This window comes from Mustela erminea, chromosome 10 (assembly GCF_009829155.1).
Source record: "Mustela erminea isolate mMusErm1 chromosome 10, mMusErm1.Pri, whole genome shotgun sequence".
In the NCBI taxonomy this organism is placed as follows: domain Eukaryota; kingdom Metazoa; phylum Chordata; class Mammalia; order Carnivora; family Mustelidae; genus Mustela; species Mustela erminea.
This window is the reverse complement of record NC_045623.1, coordinates 76,946,860-76,968,082: the sequence shown is the minus strand read 5'-3', so window position 1 is coordinate 76,968,082 and position 21,223 is coordinate 76,946,860. Positions and strand designations below refer to the sequence as shown.

At 38.9% G+C, this 21,223-nt stretch overlaps 1 protein-coding gene across 1 annotated transcript in view; it reads left to right on the top strand.

Moving 5' to 3' along the window:
* Positions 1–21,223, top strand: part of CCDC30 (coiled-coil domain containing 30) — a 115,823-nt gene that overhangs the window by 64,040 nt on the left and 30,560 nt on the right. Inside the window, 2 exon segments of the mRNA XM_032302166.1 lie at positions 10,607–10,786; positions 17,043–17,252. Coding sequence (XP_032158057.1) covers positions 10,607–10,786; positions 17,043–17,252 — 390 coding nt within the window.

Below are 21,223 nucleotides of genomic sequence, written 5' to 3'. Positions count from 1 at the left end.
CTGGAAACAGAGTTCTATTGCTATCCATCCCTATTCTGTTCTATTAGGCTTGAATTCATTTTAATCACACATTATACTTGTAGGTTTCCAAAATGTTGTCCCATTTTACTTCATAAGATCCCAGCAATCTTATGAGTAAGGCAACTCAAGAGACTAGGACTCTGAGAAATTGTGCCTTGCCAAAGGATATGTGAATAGTAGGTAGAAGATCCAGGACCAGGACTCACAGCTTCTACTGCATCACAGTCTCTTTCCTGAATCTCTCTATGTGTTCAAGACTATGTATCTACGTTACTAGAAAAAGAACAGGGTAGGGGTGCTCCCTAGGCACCTCCTACCAGCTGAAACCTGGTGACAGTTGCACACTTATAGCATGACATAAAAATCACAGAAGGGGTGAGTTTCGGTCAGAAGTGGGCAACAGATCCTTTCAAATAAAGATTAAGAACCAGAGGGGTGGGTGGAGATGGGTGAAACAGGTGATGGGGTTTGAGGAGTGCACTTGTTGTGATGTGATGAGCACTGGGTGTTGTATGGAAGGGCCAAATCACTCTACTGTACACTTGAAACTAATATAGTGTATGTTAACTAATGGATTAAAGCAAAAAGTTTAGTAAAACATAAAAGAAAGATGTTCCTGGGGCAGGGGGGAAATAGGTCTGTGTTAGAGGAGAAATTTGAGAGCCATGGTGAGTTTTCCAGGCCCTAAAGTACAGGTGTGCAGGACTGAAAGACATGTTCTCAGCAACATGTCATTTCTGGCTGGTGGTCTCCTTTTGCCCATACACCTTTTATGTTATTATCATTATCATTATTATTGTCATTACTACTACTATTACTGCTACTACATAAAAGTAAAATAAAGTAATATATAGTAGTATGTACTACTTTAAAAAAATCTATTCAGTTTACCTTTTGTTTCTAAATTGCACATTTTCTCTGTGTCTTTTGAAAGAATAAAGCCTGTTCTCTCTGGAGGGCATTTATTTAAAGGATAATTGTCCTCATGTATCAAGAGCACTTTAAATTCCCATATTCCACGATATTACTAATTCTCCTTAATCAACTAACGAATTCATGTGAATGCTGTTAATTTCTTCAGTCCTTTAATGAAGATGTAAAATCTCATCAGCCCCAGGATTGTGCCCTAGAGAGCACTTGCTTATCATCCCTCCAAGTCAGAGAAGACTTACTGACTGCCTTGCTCTCAATATAGCTTTACAGGCACATCTCATAGACCCACCTGAGAGGAAGACCATTTAAACTTTATCTTTGAACTATAGAAACATAATGAAGGCTAATTTTCTTCTGTGTCAGCATGGCCGCTATGCAATTATAGAAGGAATTTACATTAGGTCTGGCTAAGTTTACTCTTTATAAAGTTATTTACCCTTCTAAATGTAATAAATCAAGCAACCTGCATACGTATGAAGCCTACATGACCAGTTCTTATTTGCCATTTTTTTAAAAGAAAGCTTTTTATTTTTAGGTACTTGTAAATTCACATGCAAATGGTTGTAAGAAATAATGGAGAGGTCCAGTGTACCTTTTATCAGTTTCCCCCATTGGTAACATCTTATAAAATTATAGTATAAAATCATAGCCTGGATATTGACATTGCTGTAGTCAAGGTACAGAACATTTCCATCACCACAGAGATCCCTCATGTTGCTCTTTTATAGACCCTCCCTCCCAACACTCCCCCTATCTCACCCACTTCTTAACTCTAGGCCCTATTCTAATTCAAATTAGTCTATTCTCCATTTCTGTAAGTTTTTCATTTCAAGAGTGTTATAGAAATATAACACAATATGTAATCTTTTGTGGCCTGCCTTTTTTTCACTCAACATAATTCTCTGGAGATTCGTCTAGATTTCTGAATCAATTGGGTCCTTTTGACTGTTGTATAGTATTCCATAGCATGGCTGTTTCACTGTTTAACTGTTCATCCATTGAAAAACATCCTGTTTATTTCTAGCTTGGAATGTTTTGAATAAATCTTCTATAAATATTCGAGTTTTTATATGAACATAATTGTTCATTTCTCTGGGATAAAAGTGCAATTTCTGGGTCATATGGTAACTATGTGTTTAGGGTTTTTTTGTTGCTTTCAAGACACTGCTAAACTGATTTCCTCAAGTGGCTGTATCATTTCTACATTCCCCCTGGCAATATGGGAGTGATCCAGTTTCTCCGCATCCTCTCTAGCATTTGGTATTGCCACTTGTAAATTTGTAATGTCACTTGTCATTCTCATAGGTGTATAGTGGTATCTCATTGTAGTTTTAATCAGCATTTTCCTGAAAGCTAATAATGTTGTGTATCTTTTGATGTGCTTATTTTCATCTGTCTGTCCTCTTTAGTGAAGTCTCCTTTTGTGTCTTTGCCTATTTTCTAACGGGTTTGTTTTCTCACTGTTAAGTTTTGAGAGTTCTTTATGAATTCTAATATTAGTCCTTTGTCAGGTATGTGATTTGCAAATATTTTTTCCCAGTCCATAGCTTGTTGTTCTCCCTCTTACGAGAATTTTCTCAAAGTGGAGTTTTTCATTTTGATGACATATCAGTCTTTGCTTTTATGGTTCATACTTTCAGTGTTAGGTCTCAGAACTCTGCTTAACTTTAAATCTTGAAGACACTTCTTGTTTTATGTATATTTTTATAATTTAAATCCATTTTGCATTTGAGTTTTTATTTTGATTATTGTACTTTTCAGTTCTAAAATTTGCATTTTGTTCTTCCTTATATTTTCTATTTCTGTGCCAAGACTTTCTAGTTCGTTTCTGAGACTTTGCGTGTTTTCATGTGTTTCAACTGTGTTCATAAGTGCTCATCAAAACATTTTTATGATGGCTGATTAAAAATCTTTGTCAGATAATTCTGACATGTTGGTTTTATCATCTATTTTTACCTTTTCTCATTTTCCTAGGTGTTGGTATGAGGAGTAATTTTAGATTAAAATCTGAGTATTTGGGGGTATTATGAGACTCTAGGTCTTATTTAAACCTTCAATTTAACTGGCTTCTTCTAACTCTGGCAGAGGGAATAGGAGGGTGCTGTCTCATTACTACCCCAGGTTGGGGGTACAAGTTGAGCTTCCCCACTCAAACTCCATGGGCTCCTCATTACTGCTGGTGAGGGTGGGAGGCCTCTGCTTATAGTGCTCTGGCTGTGAGAGGGAGGAGTGCCTTGTTATTGCTATCCACTGGGTCTCCATGATACCACACGGAGATGTGTAAGGGTGGTCTTGTTAGTGAAAGTCTTTACTCTCCATTAGGCCTCATCTGACACCAGCCCAGAGGAAAAGGAGCAAGGTGTCTCATCACTGCCAGGTGCAGGTGAAAGTCCAGACTCCCCGTGTCTATTGCTGCCTGGCAGGGATGAAAGTCCACACTCCCTGTTGACTTGTGACACCACCCCAAAAGGGGTGCCTTATTATAGCCTGGTAAAGGTGGAAGTATAGGCTCCTGACCTTGGCTGACATGGGTGGGGGGAGCATAGATTTTTCCTGTGGTGTTTGGCTAGAGTAAAGCAGTTAAAACCCAGGAAGCCCACAGTCATGTCACTCCTCAGGTCCTGAGTACCCTAGTTGGTCTGCCTTCTCTCTACCTTTCAGAGTCTTCTTATGTTGGTTTTATATATAATGCCCAGGTTTTTAGTTGCACTTGGCTGGAGAAACAGGAAAAAGTAGGTTTATTCCATCTTCCTGGAAGCAGAGGTTAGTTTTTCCATTTTAAAAATTATGAAGTATATGTTTGCATTTTTCCCAGTCTTCCAAGTGTATTTGGCTTCCACTGGGAATAGGAAAAGCAAAAAAGTTCATGGAAGATAGAAAAAAATCATTGTTATTTTTATCAGAAATTTATTTTTAAAGGATTTTAGTCTTTATTTCATATTGTCTGGGGGGTGACCCTGCCTAAGATTCTCTCTCTCTCTCGCCCTTTGCCCCTCCCGTTTTTCCCTCTCACATTCTCTCTCTCTAAACAACAAAAACAAAAACAAAAAACGTGCTGAATTCAAAATAAACTATTTAATTCTTTTTTTGTCCTTGCCAAAAGAATTTAAAAAGGGAAAAAAAAATTCCCTAGCCATAATTTTTCCCCTCTTCCTTTCCAGTTTTTTCTATATATACATTTCCCATGGTATTATATATGTGTATACACATACATATACATTTATATAGTTTATTGTTCTGCCATTTTATTTTAATAAGTATTTTTCATGTTGATGAATATCTTTATACCACTTTCAATTTGATTTATCTTTAATTCTTTTAGCCATTTCTGTGTCTCCATTTAATCACTGTTTTAAATAGCATGCTTATGAGCATTATTATACATTCAGCTCTTTTCATCTTATGAATTATTCCATTGCAGTAAATTCATTGGTATTCAATTATTCAGTCAAAGCTTCTGAACATTTTTATGGCTCTTGATCTGTATTGCCAAACTGCCTTCTTGAAGAATTTGAGCACCAACTATAATTGGTGAAGCAACGCTATCTCAGCTCCGTGGTAGCTAAACAAATTTAAAATGAACAAATAAAAATAAACTCAGCATATTTGTGTCATCCACACTGCCTGACCAGTGGAGGTACATTCCCTCCCCTTGGCTTCTGTGGCTCACAGTCTCTTGGTTTTCCTCCTCCCTCTGGCTTCTCAGGCTTCACTCCAGGTTCTCCTTCCTCTGCTTATTCCCTTATGAGTCTTCAGACATCTGTCTAGAATGGTCTTCTCACCTTCTCCCTTCTCCGTGGCTCCTGTTACCAGATCCTGAGGTTGCTGCTCACATTCTTCTGCATGTTCACCAGAGTCAGCTCCACAATCCATATCCACATTCCCCCTTCTTGGTCTATCACCCACTTGCCTATTTGCCACAGACAGAAACCCAGGTGTCATCCAGTATACCTTATTCTTCCTCTCCTGCCACATCAAATTCATGACAAATCTTATCAATATTGTCTTGTAAATATCTCTAGAATCCACTGCTTGTTTCCATCCCCACATCCTGTTCTAGGCATCATTGTTAATCGCATCAATCAATAACCATCTCCGGTTTCCCCACTCCGTGACATCCAGATGGTCTTTCTAAAGGACATTCTCTCTTTCACCTCTAGGCTTTTAGGCATTTTATTCGTTAAGTCATCCTGGAGCACCAGGATTTATTTTTCTCTGTTCCCATCTATACCAGCACCTTCACCCAACATACCCACACACACATGCTAGTATGCACACACTGGTACCTTTATGTTTGCTTGGTTTGTGCCTAGTCATCCATCAGGTCTCAGATTACTTACTATGAGTGTAATCTACTCCCTTAATATTCTTATTTCTCACCAAATTGTAAGCCCTCTAGGGCAGGGATTGTGTCCTACTGTAGTCCCAGTGCCTGCCAAAGTGCCTGGAGCTTATTGAGTAATTAAAAAATCTTTATAAGCTGTGTCTGCCCAGTGCCATACTTAATGTTGAAAAAGTAAAAAGTTCCCCTAAACTGGTTGATTTGGTATAAACGAAACTCTCTGATGGGTCATCTCCCTGAATGTGAGTAAAAAAATATGACTCATTTGTTTTAAAAATTTCTGTGTAAGAGTAAGAGAACTATTCTGCTACAGAATTCAAGTTGAAAGATTTGCTTGCAGTACTGGTTGATTTTTGGAGGGAGGGGTCCATATTCTGCTACTATAATGAGAATTTTGACAGTTTTCTGTTGTTATATTTGTACCAAGTCCTGAACAAGGAGAAAGTAAGCAGAAGGAAATTGCAGAGGAGTCAGTAAAGGAGGGCACTTTGCCAGGAGAGAGGCAGAAGGAGGAGGACTCACAACAGAACCAAAATATGGAGGGTAAAGGACAGCAGTTGATCTTGAAGCCTGAGGAAATCGAGAGGCTTAGAGAAGAGCTGAATCGTATAAATCAAAGCCTCCTGCAATCTCAGAGCTCGGGGGATAGTTCAGATGACAATAGTGCCAAGGTAGGTGCTGTAAACACGTACTCTGATTAGGTCCATTTCCTCTGGCCAGCTGTGGATGTAAGTACCATTTTTATATCAACATTCATGAAAGTTGTTAAGCAAGATCATCACCATGTCCTGAGTGGTGATTAAACAGTCAACAGAAACACTTTGTTCTAAGGGGTTCTTGGGCTCCAGTTAGGCTCAGCAGGAAGAAATGCCGATTGGTCCTTAACATCTCCCACAGGGAGGCAGGGTAGGGAGGGGCAGGATTTGTGCCACATTTTCTATTCATCAGTGCCTGGCTTAGAATTACAAAATAGTTAGACATGGAATTGATTTGAGTTTGGCTTTTGCTACTTACTCAAGATCTGCCTGCCGGAGAAATGCCGGGAGTGACTCCCAACCATGCCTTAGCTCTTATACCTCAATTTTACAGGTTCCCCCTAGTACAAATTAAGATTTCTGTACACATGCCTTTCTAGGAATTATTTTGAGATCCACAGAGGGAGGCCTTTGTACACATACATAGGTCAACTTCAAAAGACTGATAATACACATTTTAAAATGGCTTCAAATATACACAGGAAAAAAAGGCAGAGTAATAGTAAAGGAAGTCAAAAGTACATTTGAAAAGAAATGCAAATATAGGGTCTGAAAACAAAGCAAGTCACAGTAAAGAAGGAAAATAGATCCCTGAAAGGAGATTCACACACGTTTGAAAGAGAAGGGAGCCATTGCATTTATTGAGAAGACCAAAGGGGGGTATGACATCCAATGTTCAAAAAAAGGTTAATTTTAAATCCCCCAGGCAGTCCCTTTATTGGGCAGTGAGCAGCATAGAGGCTTGGGCAGAGGATGGACACTGTGGTCACATAGATTATAAAATCTTGGTTTAAGAGCTTAAAATGATCAATGAGCGTAAGATGATCAATTTACTCTCCAACAATGAGTTGGAGAGTATGACAATTAACACCCGGGTTCATTTATTAATTTTATTTAATGTACCCTTTCTCATTATTTGAAGAATCATCTCTCAATACACAGGAGGGAGGTGAAAAATGATTAAATATATAAAAATTATGTGGGTCATCTGGGAGAAGAGCCACTTTGTAAAAGGACAAATGGTCCTTAAACCACATAGCCTCTAGGGTTTACTGAATTCTTGTAGAGTTCAGTAATTTTGCTCCATAGTAATGACTTTGAATGAGTGAAAGAAGGGTAATTTGCTCTTACTCGTTTATCCGAGTATTTATGACCTTCCAGGACCTGTGTTGGGCCCCTGTGTTTTAGCAGGAAACAAGATAGATGGGGGCCTCTTGGGAAAAAATAACATATTTATATTTTGAACTTTACATGTCCCAAAGCAGTATCTCACACACACACACACACACACACACACACACATATTTTGAACTTTACATGTCCCAAAGCAGTATCTCACACACACACACACACACACACACACACACACACACACACAGAAACACAATTTCACTTCTTTAAGCAGACAAAGGAGAAAAGACATTTTAGACAAGTTTTTTTTGTTTCCAGGGTTCTATACAATGATAATTTCAGAAACTTTCTCTGTGTAGAGGGTACTTTGATGTACTAGTAGCTAGAAATTGTTCTGCCTTTTAGTTCTTGTGTATGTGAAGTTTTGAGTCTTCACCCCTCTTGTCCCATTAGTGTCTAGTGCCTACCTCCTTTTTGCTCTATTGTTTTAATCTAACATACACATTTAAGCAACTGTGACTTGAGACCAGATGTCAAACTCTAAAGAATGCTTATAGATGGCAAATACATAGAAAAAGAACTGTGAGTTCCTCTTTTATGAGTAAGTAGGTGAGCTCTATTGTTCTTATGTATTTGTGACATCATTTTGGGGTGCTGATCACCTTTGGTGCCTTAATTTCTGCTGTTCAACAGCATTCCAGGTAAGTTGTAAGAGCTGAATTCAAGATTTTTACTTCCGCAATGTTTGTGAAACAAACTGTGATCACCATTAATTAGCTTAATTTTATAGGTTTAAAAATCTAGCTTCATGTTTTTCCATGACATCATTGAATATTTGCTCTGTTCCAGGCACTACACTAAATACCTTGTATATATTAAGCAACACAACAAGGCAAGATGGTGTTGTTGCCACTTTACAAATGAGGAAACTGAGGCTTTAGAGAGGTTAAATAATTTTCCTAAAATGACACGTTGCGGTGGAACCTGGGTCTGTCTACTCTAGAACTTGACCTGTCTTAACCCCTGTCATTTGCCTCCCCTTGCTGAGAAAGTCAAAGAAAGCATACAGTTCTCCTGTAAAGCTAATTTCCTAAGGAAGGCTGGCAAGCCATCTTCCAAAAACCCTCCCAAGGTGTCTGTTATTGATTATCTTGATGAATTTATTTGAGGTTTGGCCCTTAGGCTCACAGGCTCTAAAACTTGATGCATTAGTCCCCCTAGAATAGATCTGTATCTTGGGGATGAATTCACATTAAGCCAAACTTTCAAGACTATTGGCTAAAACCAAAATGTCAGTTAGTTATTATCTGTAATAACTAGTTATAAATAGCACTTGAACAGGTTTAAATGAACACATGTTTACCTATAGAGAGCTCAGAAGGAAACTCAAATTTGAAGGATGTTTGATGAGTAGGGAGTCCAAATAAGTGGACTTGGTTTGATGTTTGACATCTTTGCAGGCCGGATAGCCTGTTCCATCCACCCCACTGAATGAGAGTATTGAAGGCTCATAGGCTTTAATTGTTTCCACAAAAAGAATGATCTTGTCATCGGGACCAGTATATGGATTTGGTTCATATTAAATTTTTATTGTGTGAAGATAATATTTGAAAATATTAAAAGCTAGATCTTAAGCCTATAAAATTAAGATAATTAATGCTGGTTCCAATTTGTTTCATTTTCATTCTTAAGGAATTATGAATTGAGGAGACATTGTGTATGGGTCATCTGGTCTTATGCCTTTAATTTGCAGATGAGTCAGCTGAGACTCGGAGAAGTAATTGGCTTAATAAATCTGTTGATTGGTCAAGAAAGGAAGCTAAGTACTTTACTTTGCAGTTCTACATGGTTCCTAGTAGCCTGAGTGAGTCTAAATGTCTCTGTAATAACCTTCTGCCAGGAAGCCATTTACACGTGGGGAAAATAGAGACCCTTTACATTGGCCACTTGACTGGTTGCCTGGTAGCTTCTTTACTAGTTAGTTGCCTTTCATGCAAAATAATTTGCATTTCTGCTCGGGCTAAGTGACTTGACTAGAAAACGTAGGCCAGAAGAACTTTTGTTCTGGCTTTTCTCATCTTCAAAACAGGTTAAAAATTTCTGTACATTGGTATTAAGGGGGTGCTTCTCTTGTATATGTCTGTTTGGGCGTGTTCAATGGCCATATGGGCTGCTGGTTATCCATTGATTATTAAAAGCTGCTGTCTGATAATTAAATAAGAAGCTACATTGGTGATCAAGGACTTCCAGGTTTCAGGGAATTCTTGTTTTCAGATGGAACCAGAAGGCAGTTAAAATAAAGCTGGGTAGCACCCACAGTCCTAGGTCATGTTACTGAGTGTTTATTGTGTGCCAGGCATCATGCTAAGTGCTGGCATGCATTATCTTACATATCTTTTACTCCATCCAGCAGTTATCATTATTATAGATGAAGGAAATAAAAAGCAGAGAAACTAACTTCTTCAAGATAGATTCAGGACTGAAACTAATTCCAAAGCTAGGGTTCTTAATAATTACATTATAATTCTATTAAAGAATTTTTTCTAGAGATCTTAGACACTTGAAGCTCTAGGACTAGCAAACTGGATTTAGACTGCCTCCTTGACTAAATCAAGATAGGAGTTAAAGGGCTTTATAGGACTCGGGGAATTCTGTGTTGCAATTCTGTTGTAAGCAAGAAAGAACTGGACTAATGACATGGGATTTCCAGAAAGTCATGGGCAAGAAGGACCCTGGACCAGGACTCAGGAAACTCTAAATATATGTTATCTATTGAATTGGGTAAGGTTGAATTCTTTATCTACATAGCACACCCATGTGAGACTACCTTTTAGAAAACCCCATGATTCCTCCTTTGATCAAGGTGGTTTTATTGCCCTGGAGACCTGCAGGAGAGTGTGTGGTTGTATAGTAACTGAAGAAGAATCATGTGAAAGTAACAGGAAAGCAATGAAGAAGACTGGGAATTTAAGATCTTCTGCTAAATGTTCTCTTTCTTTTGCCAACAGATACCACACACACACACACACACACACACACACACACACAATGAGTACACATTTACACTTTCCTTCTTCACATATTGGCTCTTTGAACTCCCCATTTAAAGCATGTTTTACTCTAAAATGATCCATGTTTCTCTTTCCCTTCATTCATAAGAAAAGAAAGTTAATTGTCTATGCTTAACTGCTTTGCTCAAATAATTTCATTGATATTTTCACTCTAAAATAACGGGAGTTAAATTATGTGAACATGTACCAAATGGCCATAAGTATAAAAGAGAGTAATTTGCTGGAGGTAAGCCAACTCCCAAGAATATTTACGGGTGAATAGTTCTGACATTTCTGCTTCTGAGAGCTGGAACCCATGTTTTACCAATATTCTTTCAAATTGCCCATGTTTCTCTTTTAAAATGTTTGTTTAGTGTCCATCATCTGGAGAGAAGATGAAATACCAGCAGCAAGATGGTGTAGACCAGCTTCGTCAGAATTTGCACCGGCTCCAGATTCTGTGTAACTCGGCTGAAAATGAGCTCCGGTATGAGCGAGGAAAGAACTTGGACTTGAAACAGCATAATAGCTTACTTCAGGAAGAAAGCCTTAAGGTGATTCTTGGGGCATACCCTGGATCAGAGGGTCTCAGTTGCTAATCAGCCCTAGAGATAAACGCGTTCTCATTCCCCAGCTGCATAATTCGTGGTAGGACCCCCAGATGTGTGGGCGATGTGAGCTCTCTGATAACTCACTCTGACTCTGCCCCACCAAGAAGGCTCACAGTTCAGTTGTTTCCCTGCTGCTGAAGTTGTGTGTATACTGTCAACTTATAAAGGAGACAAACTTTTTAAAGTTACACAATCTTTTGAAATCATTAGCTAAAACTTTTAACACTTAACTAAATTTGAATGACCTGATCCCAAACACTGAAGGTCCTGCCCTAGTTCTATCTATAGACTTATTTATCCCTAAGAGCCGTTTCCATTATTATTGATTGAATCAAATATCAACTGCACCAAGGTACAATTCATAGGAGGGCACACTTATTCTATCAGAAAGTTAGGAGGACATCTCCCAAACATGCTTGTTCTAAAATAATCTATGTAGAACTGCCAGCCACAGAGTTCATCTAAATTTTATGAACCACACGAATATTCAAACTGAACCATCATATAAAAATAGTGCTTCCTTTTAATTGAGGTTCAGTTCTGTAAGCATATATTAGGGACCTAGTTTTCTAGAAGTCCCTATCTTATAAGTTATAAATTATAACTTATAAGTTCTGGAATTCAGCATTCAACAAATATGTACAAGGCATTGGTCATAATCCAGGCTGGCAATCTTGTTGATACTGAGGGTTTAACCATAGGTAAAACCGATAAAGTGCTTATCCTCTGGTCAGTAGGAGTCCATGGGTCAAATTCTACCTGCCTCTTGTTTTTGTAAATAAAGCTTTATTAGCACACAGTCCCACCTGTTTGTTTACATATTATGGATGGCTGCTTTTGTACTGTAATAGCAGATCTGAGTAGTTCTGACAGAGACCATGTGGCCCACAAAGGCTAAAACATATACTCTCTGGCCCTTTATAGGAAAATTCGTCATACCTGGTGTAGCGGGAACAAGGTACCTTCTTCAAAAAGTGACCTAAAAAGAGATTAAGAAGGGTTCCTCCTTTTTAGGAACTCACAACACAGTGGGGGAGATACAGAGGAAAACAAGTAGTCATTTACGTCAAACTTGAAGGGAGGCCCTTCTAGAGAGTCCTAGTATTCCAGGATTATTTGAAGAAACTGCTTCCTTATTCCTCACCCTTCATGATTTTTTGAATATTGACCATATTCCCTCAAGCCTTTGTAGTAGTAAATTAAATTCCAAATCTTGATCATATTTCCTTGTAAGACAGCATTTCACTTTTCCTTTTAAACACATTTCTGAGATAATTTTCACTGTCTAACTCTGAACATTTTCAAGCAATACTACATCTTTCTCAAGGTGTAATGACCAGAGCAACACAGATTATGACTTGACAATTTTTGCTAATCTCATGTATGTGTATTGTGGTAGCTCCTAGCATTTTTTTTTTAAGATTGTATTTATTTATTTGACAGAGAGAGAGATCACAAGTAGGCAGAGGGGAGGCAGAGAAAGAGGGGGAAGCAGGCTCCCTGCTGAGCAGAGAGGCCAATGTGGGGCTCCGTCCCAGAACCCTGAGATCATGACCTGAGCCGAAGGCAGAGGGTTAACCCACTGAGCCACCCAGGCGCCCCGCTCCTAGCAGTTTTAAAGTGCATTTCCCTGTTTACAAATGAAGTTGAGCAGCTTTCTATATATTTCTTTGACATTTGAGTTGCTATTTTGTGAAGACCTGTTCAAGATTTTGCTTACTTTTTGGGGGGCTTCTGTCATTTTCATTTTCCCATTAATTTATAGGAATTCTTTATATATGAAGCTTTGATCAGGTGTGTATTACAAACAGCTTCTACTCTATGGCTTATATTTTCACTCTCTAAGTATATGTTTTGAGGGATGCCTGTGTGGCTCAGTTGGTTGGGCATCTGCCTTTGGCTCAGGTCGTGATTCTACTGGGATCCAGCCCTGCATTGGGCTTCCTGTGCAGTAGGGAATCTGCTTCTCCTTCTCCCTCTGCTCCTCCCCTTTACTCTTGCTTTCTCTCTCTCAAATAAATAAATAAATAAATCTTTTAAAAAAAGAGAAAGAGTTCTCTGTCAACTTCAAAGTCATAAAGATATTCTCCTACATTACTATATTGTTACATGGATCATAAGAATATTGGCATATGGGGTGCCTGGGTGGCTCAGTGGGTTAAAGCCTCTGCCTTGGGCTCAGGTCATGATATCAGGGTCCTGGGATCGAGCACCACATTGGACTCTCTGCTCAGCAGGGAGCCTGCTTCCTCCTCTCTCTCTTTCCCTGCCTCTCTCTGTCAAATAAATAAATAAATAAATAAAATCTTTAAAAAAAAAAAAAAGAATATTGGCATATATGTAGTCTGTTTCCAAGGTCTCTATTCTGTTCCATTGTCCTGTTTTGTCTATTCTTGTGCCAATAACATGCTATCTTAATTATGTTAGCTTTATGTAAATCTTAATATTTGATAGAACACATCTTTTCATCTTGTTCTTATTCTAGGACGCCTTGGCATTCTTGGCCTTTTGAAATTCTATAAAAATTTTATCAACAGCTTGTCAAGTTAAATGCACATACCCACATGTACTCAACACACATACATACATATATACACAAATGACCTTTTGAGAGTTATACTGAATCTATAGATAAATTTGGGAAGAATTCTTTTTTTTAAAAGATTCTATTTATTGCCAGAGAGAGAGAGAATGCACAAGTAGGGGGAGCAGCAGGCAGAGCAGGCGGGCAGGGGGAAGCAGGCTCCCTGCTTAAGAAAGGAGCCCAATGTGGGACTCAATCCCAGGACCTGTGATCATAAGGTGAGCCAAAGGCAGCCACTTAACCGACTGAGCCACCCAGGCATCCCAAATCTGGGAGGAATTTAAATCTTTGCAGTATCAAATCCTCTGCTAAATGTGTGTGTAGGGATGCCTGTGTGCTCAGTTGGTTGGGCCACTGCCTTTGGCTCAGGTCATGGTCGGGTTTCCCTTGCTCTGCGGGGAGCCTGCTTCTCCCTCTCCCTCTGCCTCTCCCCCTGCTTGTGCGCTCTCTCTCTCTCTCTCTCTCTCTCTGTCAAATAAATAAATAAAATCTTTTTTTAAAAGTGTGTGTATTATATATAGGTCTTCTTTAATTTCTCCCAATATCATATTTTTCTTTGTAGAGGTCTTATACATCTTTTGTTAGACATATTCCTAGGTGCTGATACTTTCCACACTATTGTAATTGGTAACTTTTTAAAAATTTCACTTTCTAACTATTGCTAATACATAAAAATGCAATAAATTTTTTCTAATAAAAACCTTGCCTTACTTTTAAATTATTTTTTTAAAAAGGTTTTATTTATTGATTTGACAGAGAGGTAGAGCACAAATAAGCAGAGCAGCAGGCAGAGGGAGAGAGAGAAGCAGGCTCTCTGCAGAGCAGGGAGCTTGATACAGGGCTTGATCCCAGGACCCTGGAATCGTGACCTGAGCCGAAGGCAGATGCTTAACCAACTGAGCCATCTAGGTGCCCCTAAATTACTTCTTATAATTTATGTTTCTATCATTTTGTATTTTATATGTAAACAATCATATCACCTAAGAATAAATATAATTTTCTTTCTTCCCTTCCACATGTTACACCTGTTATTCTTTATTCTTGTTCGAAGCAGTGGGTTGGATAGTGCCAAATAGAGCTGGTGATGGGGTGTATTTTCTCCTTCCTTGTCTCAATGGGAAAGCTCTCATATTTCATTTAGTATGTTTTTAGAGGTTTTTTGTTTTTTTCTTTTTTTTAAGTTTTGGAGACCAAGGCTGGTTCTTTTTTTTTTTTTTTTTTTAGATTTTATTTATTTATTTGACAGAGAGAGAGACAGCAAGATAGGGAACACAAACAGGGGGAGAAAGAAAGGGAGAGACAGGCTTCCCGCTGAGCAGGGAGTCTGATGCAGGGCTCGATCCCAGAACCCTGGGATCATGACCTGAGCCGAAGGCAGACACTTAACAACTGAGCCACCCAGGAACCCCATAGGGTTTTTTTAAATAGATTTTTAAGAATCACATTAGGAAAATTCTATTCTAGTGTTCATTCAGTATTTTATGATGAGCACATGTTGAATTTCATCAAATTCTTTTTCTGCATATTTTGATTTTTGAATCTGTTATTATGATGAATTACATTGACTGATTTTCTAATGTTAACTCAACTTTGCATTCCTGGGATAAACCCAACCTCATCCTAAATCATTATCCTTTTTCTACATTGCTGATTTTAGCTTGCCAATATTTCTTTGGAATTTTTGCATCTTAGTTCACAAATGAGGCTGGCCTGTCTTTTTCCTTTCTTATAATATCCATGTCAGATTTTGGCATCAAGGTTACCCTAGCCCCTTAACATGAGATGGATAACATACCCTCTTTTTCTATCCTCTGAAAGAGTTCGTAAAAATAAATTACAATTATTTCTTCTTAAATAATTATAAGAACTCATTTCTGAGTCCTTCTGACTCTAGAGTTTTCTTCTGGGAAAGATTTTCCATTACTGATTCAATTTCTTAATAGTTATAAGAAGTTACATTTTTTAAGAATTCTTGTATCAACTTTAGTATATTTTATTTTTATAGAAATTTTTCATTTAAATTTTCAAAATTTTTAGTTAAGTTAGTCATCAGTTTTTAAATATAGAGATGATCCTTTTTGCTTTCATGGTACTAAATAACCTGTGATTTAAATAAAAGAGGTTGGCGAGGGGAAAAAAGGAGGGAGGAAGCACCTGGTTGGCTCAGTCAGTTAAATCTCCAATTCTTGGGGCGCCTGGGTGGCTCAGTCGTTAAGCATCTGCCTTCGGCTCAGGTCATGATCCCAGGGTCCTGGGATCAAGCCCTGCAATGAGCTCCCCATCAAGCCTCCCATTGAGCTCTTCATCGAGCCCCACATGGAGCCCCCCATTGAGTTCCCTGCTCTGCACAGAGCCTGCTTCTCCCTCTCCCACTCCCCCTGCTTGTGTTCCCTCTCTCTGTCAAATAAATAAATTAAATCTTAAAAAAAAAAAAAAAAAACAAACAACCTCCAACTCTTGATTTTGGCTCAGGATATGATCTAGGGTTGTGAGATGGAGCCCTGTGTCGGTTCCATGTTGGGCAGCAAGCCTGCTTAAGATTCTCTCCCTTTCACTCTCTTCCCACCCACCCCTAATCTGTGTACTTGCTCTTGAAAGAAAGAGATAAAGAAGGAAGGAAGGAAGGAAGGAAGGAAGGAAGGAAGGAAGGAAGGAAGGAAAAGGAAAGGAAAGAAGGAAGAAAGGAAGAAAGAAAGAAGAAGAAAGAGAAAAGGACACTTGGTCTGCAATGTAGAGAACGGGTGGAAGTGGCAGGACCACATTGTTACTGCAGTGACCCAGGCTGGAGATGATGGTGTCATAGACAAGGGTGGTGGACACGGATGGGCAGATGCAAGACATGTTGTTGAAGCAACATGCCAGTGGGTGCCGAATGGGCTCATGATAGGTAAGGAAAACTCAGGATGACTCTCAGACTACTGGCTTGAACAAAACCTTAGATGGTGGCATCATTTACTGAAATCAGGAAGACAGAGAAAAGTGATGTTTGGTATGGACAGACTCAAGGAGTTTTATTTTAGCAGTTATTGGCATGAAGGTGGTATTTCAAATCATGAACCTAGGGAGAGAATGAGCCACTCTCAAGGCCTACAGTAGTCCAGTGATATTTAGAAGTTGAGTCGCATTATAATAGTCTACACAGGAAGAACCAGGAAGGAACAGCAAAGAGGTAGGAGAACACCAAGAGACTTCAGTATCATAGACTCCAAGAGAACCTTCTGAGATGGAGGGAGTGAATGCTACCTAAAAGCTCAGTTGTCCATTGGATTCATTTTGGCAGTGGGGAGATCAGTAGTGGCCCTGGCATAGAGAGTTTCACGGAGTAGTGGGAATGAAAGCCAGCTTGCAGTTGATTGAACAAAAGGATGGAAAATGTTCAGATCAGGCATGTATAGAAACTCTCAGGAAAATTCCTCTGTCCAGCTGCCATCTGGCTAGATAGACTTTGGCAAGCCTTACTACACATGACAGCTCTAGAGAGGTAATCATGCGTGTGACACTGGCTATTTGTCAGCTCTTGGGGGACAGCACTACTATGAAAAGTGCTTGTTCTGGCTCACCTTCACCTTTTTGCCATGTTTTTTTCTATCACTCTTGTTCATTCCCCACCTCCAGATCAAAATTGAACTAAAGCAGGCCCAGCAGAAGTTATTAGACAGCACAAAGATGTGCTCTTCACTCACAGCAGAATGGAATCACAGTCAGCAGAAAATCAGGGAACTGGAGCTGGAGGGACTTACACAGGCTCAGAGCATCAAATCCCAGAACAACCTGCAGGAAAAGCTGGCTCAGGAGAAATCAAAAGTTGCTGACGCGGAGGCAAAGGTAATTATCCTCATGCTTAATAGATAACGTGCACTGGATTCCACTACTGAAATCCCATTTCCCCAAAGAGTCTAAGAAGTAGCTGCGATGCAGACTTGATAGAATTCTAGGGTTTTTCTTTGCTCTTCCATGCTCTCCTCTCTCTTGACTTCACCTGCTCCTGCAGTTTCAGTAAAGCTCCTGTTTCTTTAAACTGCATGAACTTTAAAAAAAAAAAAAAAAAGGGTAGGTTTAATAAAGCTGTAACATGAACCTAAAGTAACTGATTGAAGCCATATGAGTTTTGCTTTATGCTTTCAACTTTTAAAAAACTGATTCACCTCTCATTTGTCTGTTTATATGATTTTTAATCTTGTAACTTGGGGGGGCAATTTGTGTTGTGAAAAGCATGTTTGGAAATCATGCCCCTGCATTTCATACTGCCTAACACCAGGTGGCAGTGGTATGTAACAGTAGCACATTTTGATTTGTGGGTTTGAGAGTCCAATCTCACATTAAAAAAAAAAAAAATCATAAAATAAGTAAATCATTTCATCAGACCATATAAATATAAAACCAACATCAAAAAGTAGATGATAGCAATCTTAATTATGCTTGGAAGCCTAATTTTGAGCTAACGAAACCAGAACAAGAGCGTTCATACTGTGTAATTTCATTTATATGAGGTTTAAGAATAGACAAAACTCAGCTGTGATCAGAAGATGGTGGTTGTCTTTATGAGGGCTTCTAATTGGGAGAGGATGAGAGGGAATCTTCTGTGGTGCTGGGAGTATTGTATATCTTTTTTTTTTTTTTTTAAGATTTTTATTTATTTATTTGACAGAGAGAGAGATCACAAGTAGGCAGAGAGGCAGATAGAGAAAGGGGGAAGCAAGCTCCCCGCTGAGCAGAGAGCCCAGTGTGGGCTCCTGGGATCGCAAGACCCTGGGATCATGACCTGAGCCGAAGGCAGAGACTTTAACCCATTGAGCCATCCAGGTGCCCCAGAGTATTGTATGTCTTGATGTGAGAGGTGGTTGTTTAAGTAAAACTTCATTTGGTATGCTTCAGATATGCACACTTTATGTATGTTATTACTCCATTTAAAAAGTAGTTGGTAATTAAAGATTAGTAAAAAAAAAACAAAAAAACCCTAAGTTTAGTAAATAAATATATATATATATATACAGATTAGTAAAAAAAAAAAAAAAAACCAACAACCAAACAAAAAAACCTGAATTTAGACAGTACTAAATATTGGTAAGGATTTTGTGCGACAAGGACTCATTTATTGACTGCAATTGGGAGAACAAATTAGTACAAACACTCGGGGGTTTTTAAAAGATTTATTTATTTTAGAGAGAGCACACATGAGAGTGGGGGAGAGGGGCAGTGGGGAAAAGGAGAGAGAAAATCCTCAAGCAGACCCCCTGCTGCTGAGCACAGAGCCCCATGTGGGTCTTGACCCCAGGACCCCAAAATCACGAGCTGAGCTGAAATCAAGAGCCTGACACTTAACCAAGCCACCTAGGCACCCCAATATAAACACTTTGGAAAGCAGTTTGGCATTTGTATTTATTTAGTTACATTAAAGATGTATATACCATACAATCCAACACTTCTGCCACTAGGCAGAAATACTGGAGAAAATGTCATATTGCACATATGGGTCAGGAGATAGGAATATAATCATTTTTGTAGGAACATTGTTCCAAATAGCAGAAAACTGGAAGCAACCCAAATGTCCACTGACATAAGATAGAATAAATAGCTGCATATTTATACAATAGTGTAAAACAGTGAGAATAGATGAGTTATAGGTACATTTGTAGTTCAACATATATTGAATAAAAACCAAATCTCCAAGGGACGCCTGAGTGGCTTCCCTCTCTCTCTACCTGCCTCTCTGCCTACTTGTGATCTCTGTCAAATAAATAAAATCTTTAAAAAAAAAAATCACCAGAAACACAGTACGAGTCCATTGATATAAAGGTCAAAATGGTATACAATAAAATTTATGTTATGTAGCTTATATATTAAAGAAAAACCAAGGAAATGGTTAATACAAAATTCAGATACTGGTTTTCTCGAGTGGGGAGGGAAGGGGGCTAATCGGCAAGGTCTCAGATTAGACTTCAAAAGTATTAGAAATGTTATTTTCTCTTTTTTTAAGATTTTATTTATTTGACAGAGAGAGCACAAGTAGACAGGCAGGCCGAGAGAGAGGGGAAACAGACGCGGGGCTTTATCCCAGGATCCTGAGACCATGACCTGAGCTGAAGGCAGAAGCTCAACCCACTGAGCCATCCAGGCACCCTGAAATGTTATTTTCTTAAACTGGGTGACAGGTTCAAACTTTTGCATATGTCCTTGGCAGAGAAGCCAACAGGGTGATATTGTCATTTGTGGAAATAAGAGTGCATATCTTTAAGGAATCATTTTCCCTAAGCAGAACTAAGTGGGGCAGCTCAAAGGAACTTGAGTTGACCTCATGATGACTGGCTGTCCACTACCACTGCCCCTGAATCATTCTGCATCTTCACCTCTCCTATGGTTCATGGGCTCTGCAAGGACCTGGGACTGATGCACAAAGCCCTGCTTTTAAAAAAAGGAGTGCCATCCACAGGCATTCAGTGAATGTTTGTGGGGAATGTGGTGCCAAACCATTGTAACGCATGCATTGTCAGATCAAGAATACATTTGAGGGGCGCCTGGGTGACTCAGTGGGTTAAGCTGCTGCCTTTGGCTCAGGTCATGATCTCAGGGTCCTGGGATCAAGTCCCACATCAGGCTCTCAGCTCAGCAGGGAGCCTGCTTCCCTCTCCCTCTCTGCCTACTTGTGATCTCTGTCAAATAAGTAAATAAAAGCTTTAAAAAAAAAATACATTGGAGAAACAAAAACTATTTTGCTAAAAACTATTCATTCAATAAATATTTATTGAGCATCTACTATGTACCAGTACATAGCATACAAAATTGTGTCACAGTTTTGTGTGACACAGGTTTTATAAAAAAATAGACAAACAAAAATAGACTTACCTACCAAAAAAAGTTTTTAATGATACTTTTAATCTAACATGTAAATTCTGAAATAAAATGATACATCTCTCTATCAAATTATAAGTCTTATTTTTAGTTCTACCAGTACATTGAAAAATGTGCTACTGATGCTAGGTGATATCCTAATAAGTACTTGGTTTGTAAGAGGCTTCTGCTTTATTTTAAAATCTTGTTGTGAATCTGGCTACACTGTAAAGAAACTAGACACGCTCACACATTGCTGTTGGAAGTATAAATTAGCCTAATACCTATAGAGCCAGGTTGGCATTATCAATTTTTTAAAAAGATTTTATTTATTTGTGTGAGAGAGAGAGAGAGATCAAAAGTAAGCAGAGAGGCAGGCAGAGAGAGAGGAGGAAGCAGGCTCCCCATCGAGCAGAGAGCCCAATGTGGGGCTCCATCCCAGGCCCCTGAGATCATGACCTGAGCCGAAGGCAGAGGCTTAACCCACTGAGCCACCCAGATGCCCCTGCATTATCTATTAAACAAACAAGTAATAGCCTTTGCCATAGCAAATTCTTATCTCATATTTTATTCTAGAACAATTGTTTGTAATAGCAAAAGATTGGAATCAATTTAAATATCCCATCAGTAGGGATCTACTTAAGTAAGTTATAGTATATCCTTATGGTAGAATAGTATGTGGCTATAAAAGAGAAGGCAATTCTACATAAACATGTAATACAGAAAAATCACCAAGTTTATTACTTTAAAAAAGCAAGGTGAAGGGTGCCTGGGTGACTCAGTTGGTTAAGTCTCTGACTCTTGTTTTGGCTCAGGTCATGGTCTTGGGGTCATGAGATCGAGCCCTGTGGGGGGGCCTCTGCACTGGGATGGAGCCTGCTTAAGATTCTCCCTCTGCCCCTCCGCTCCCCCAAATTTTTTTAAAAGGCAAGGTGCATAAGTACATATGATATGCCATCATTTGTGTA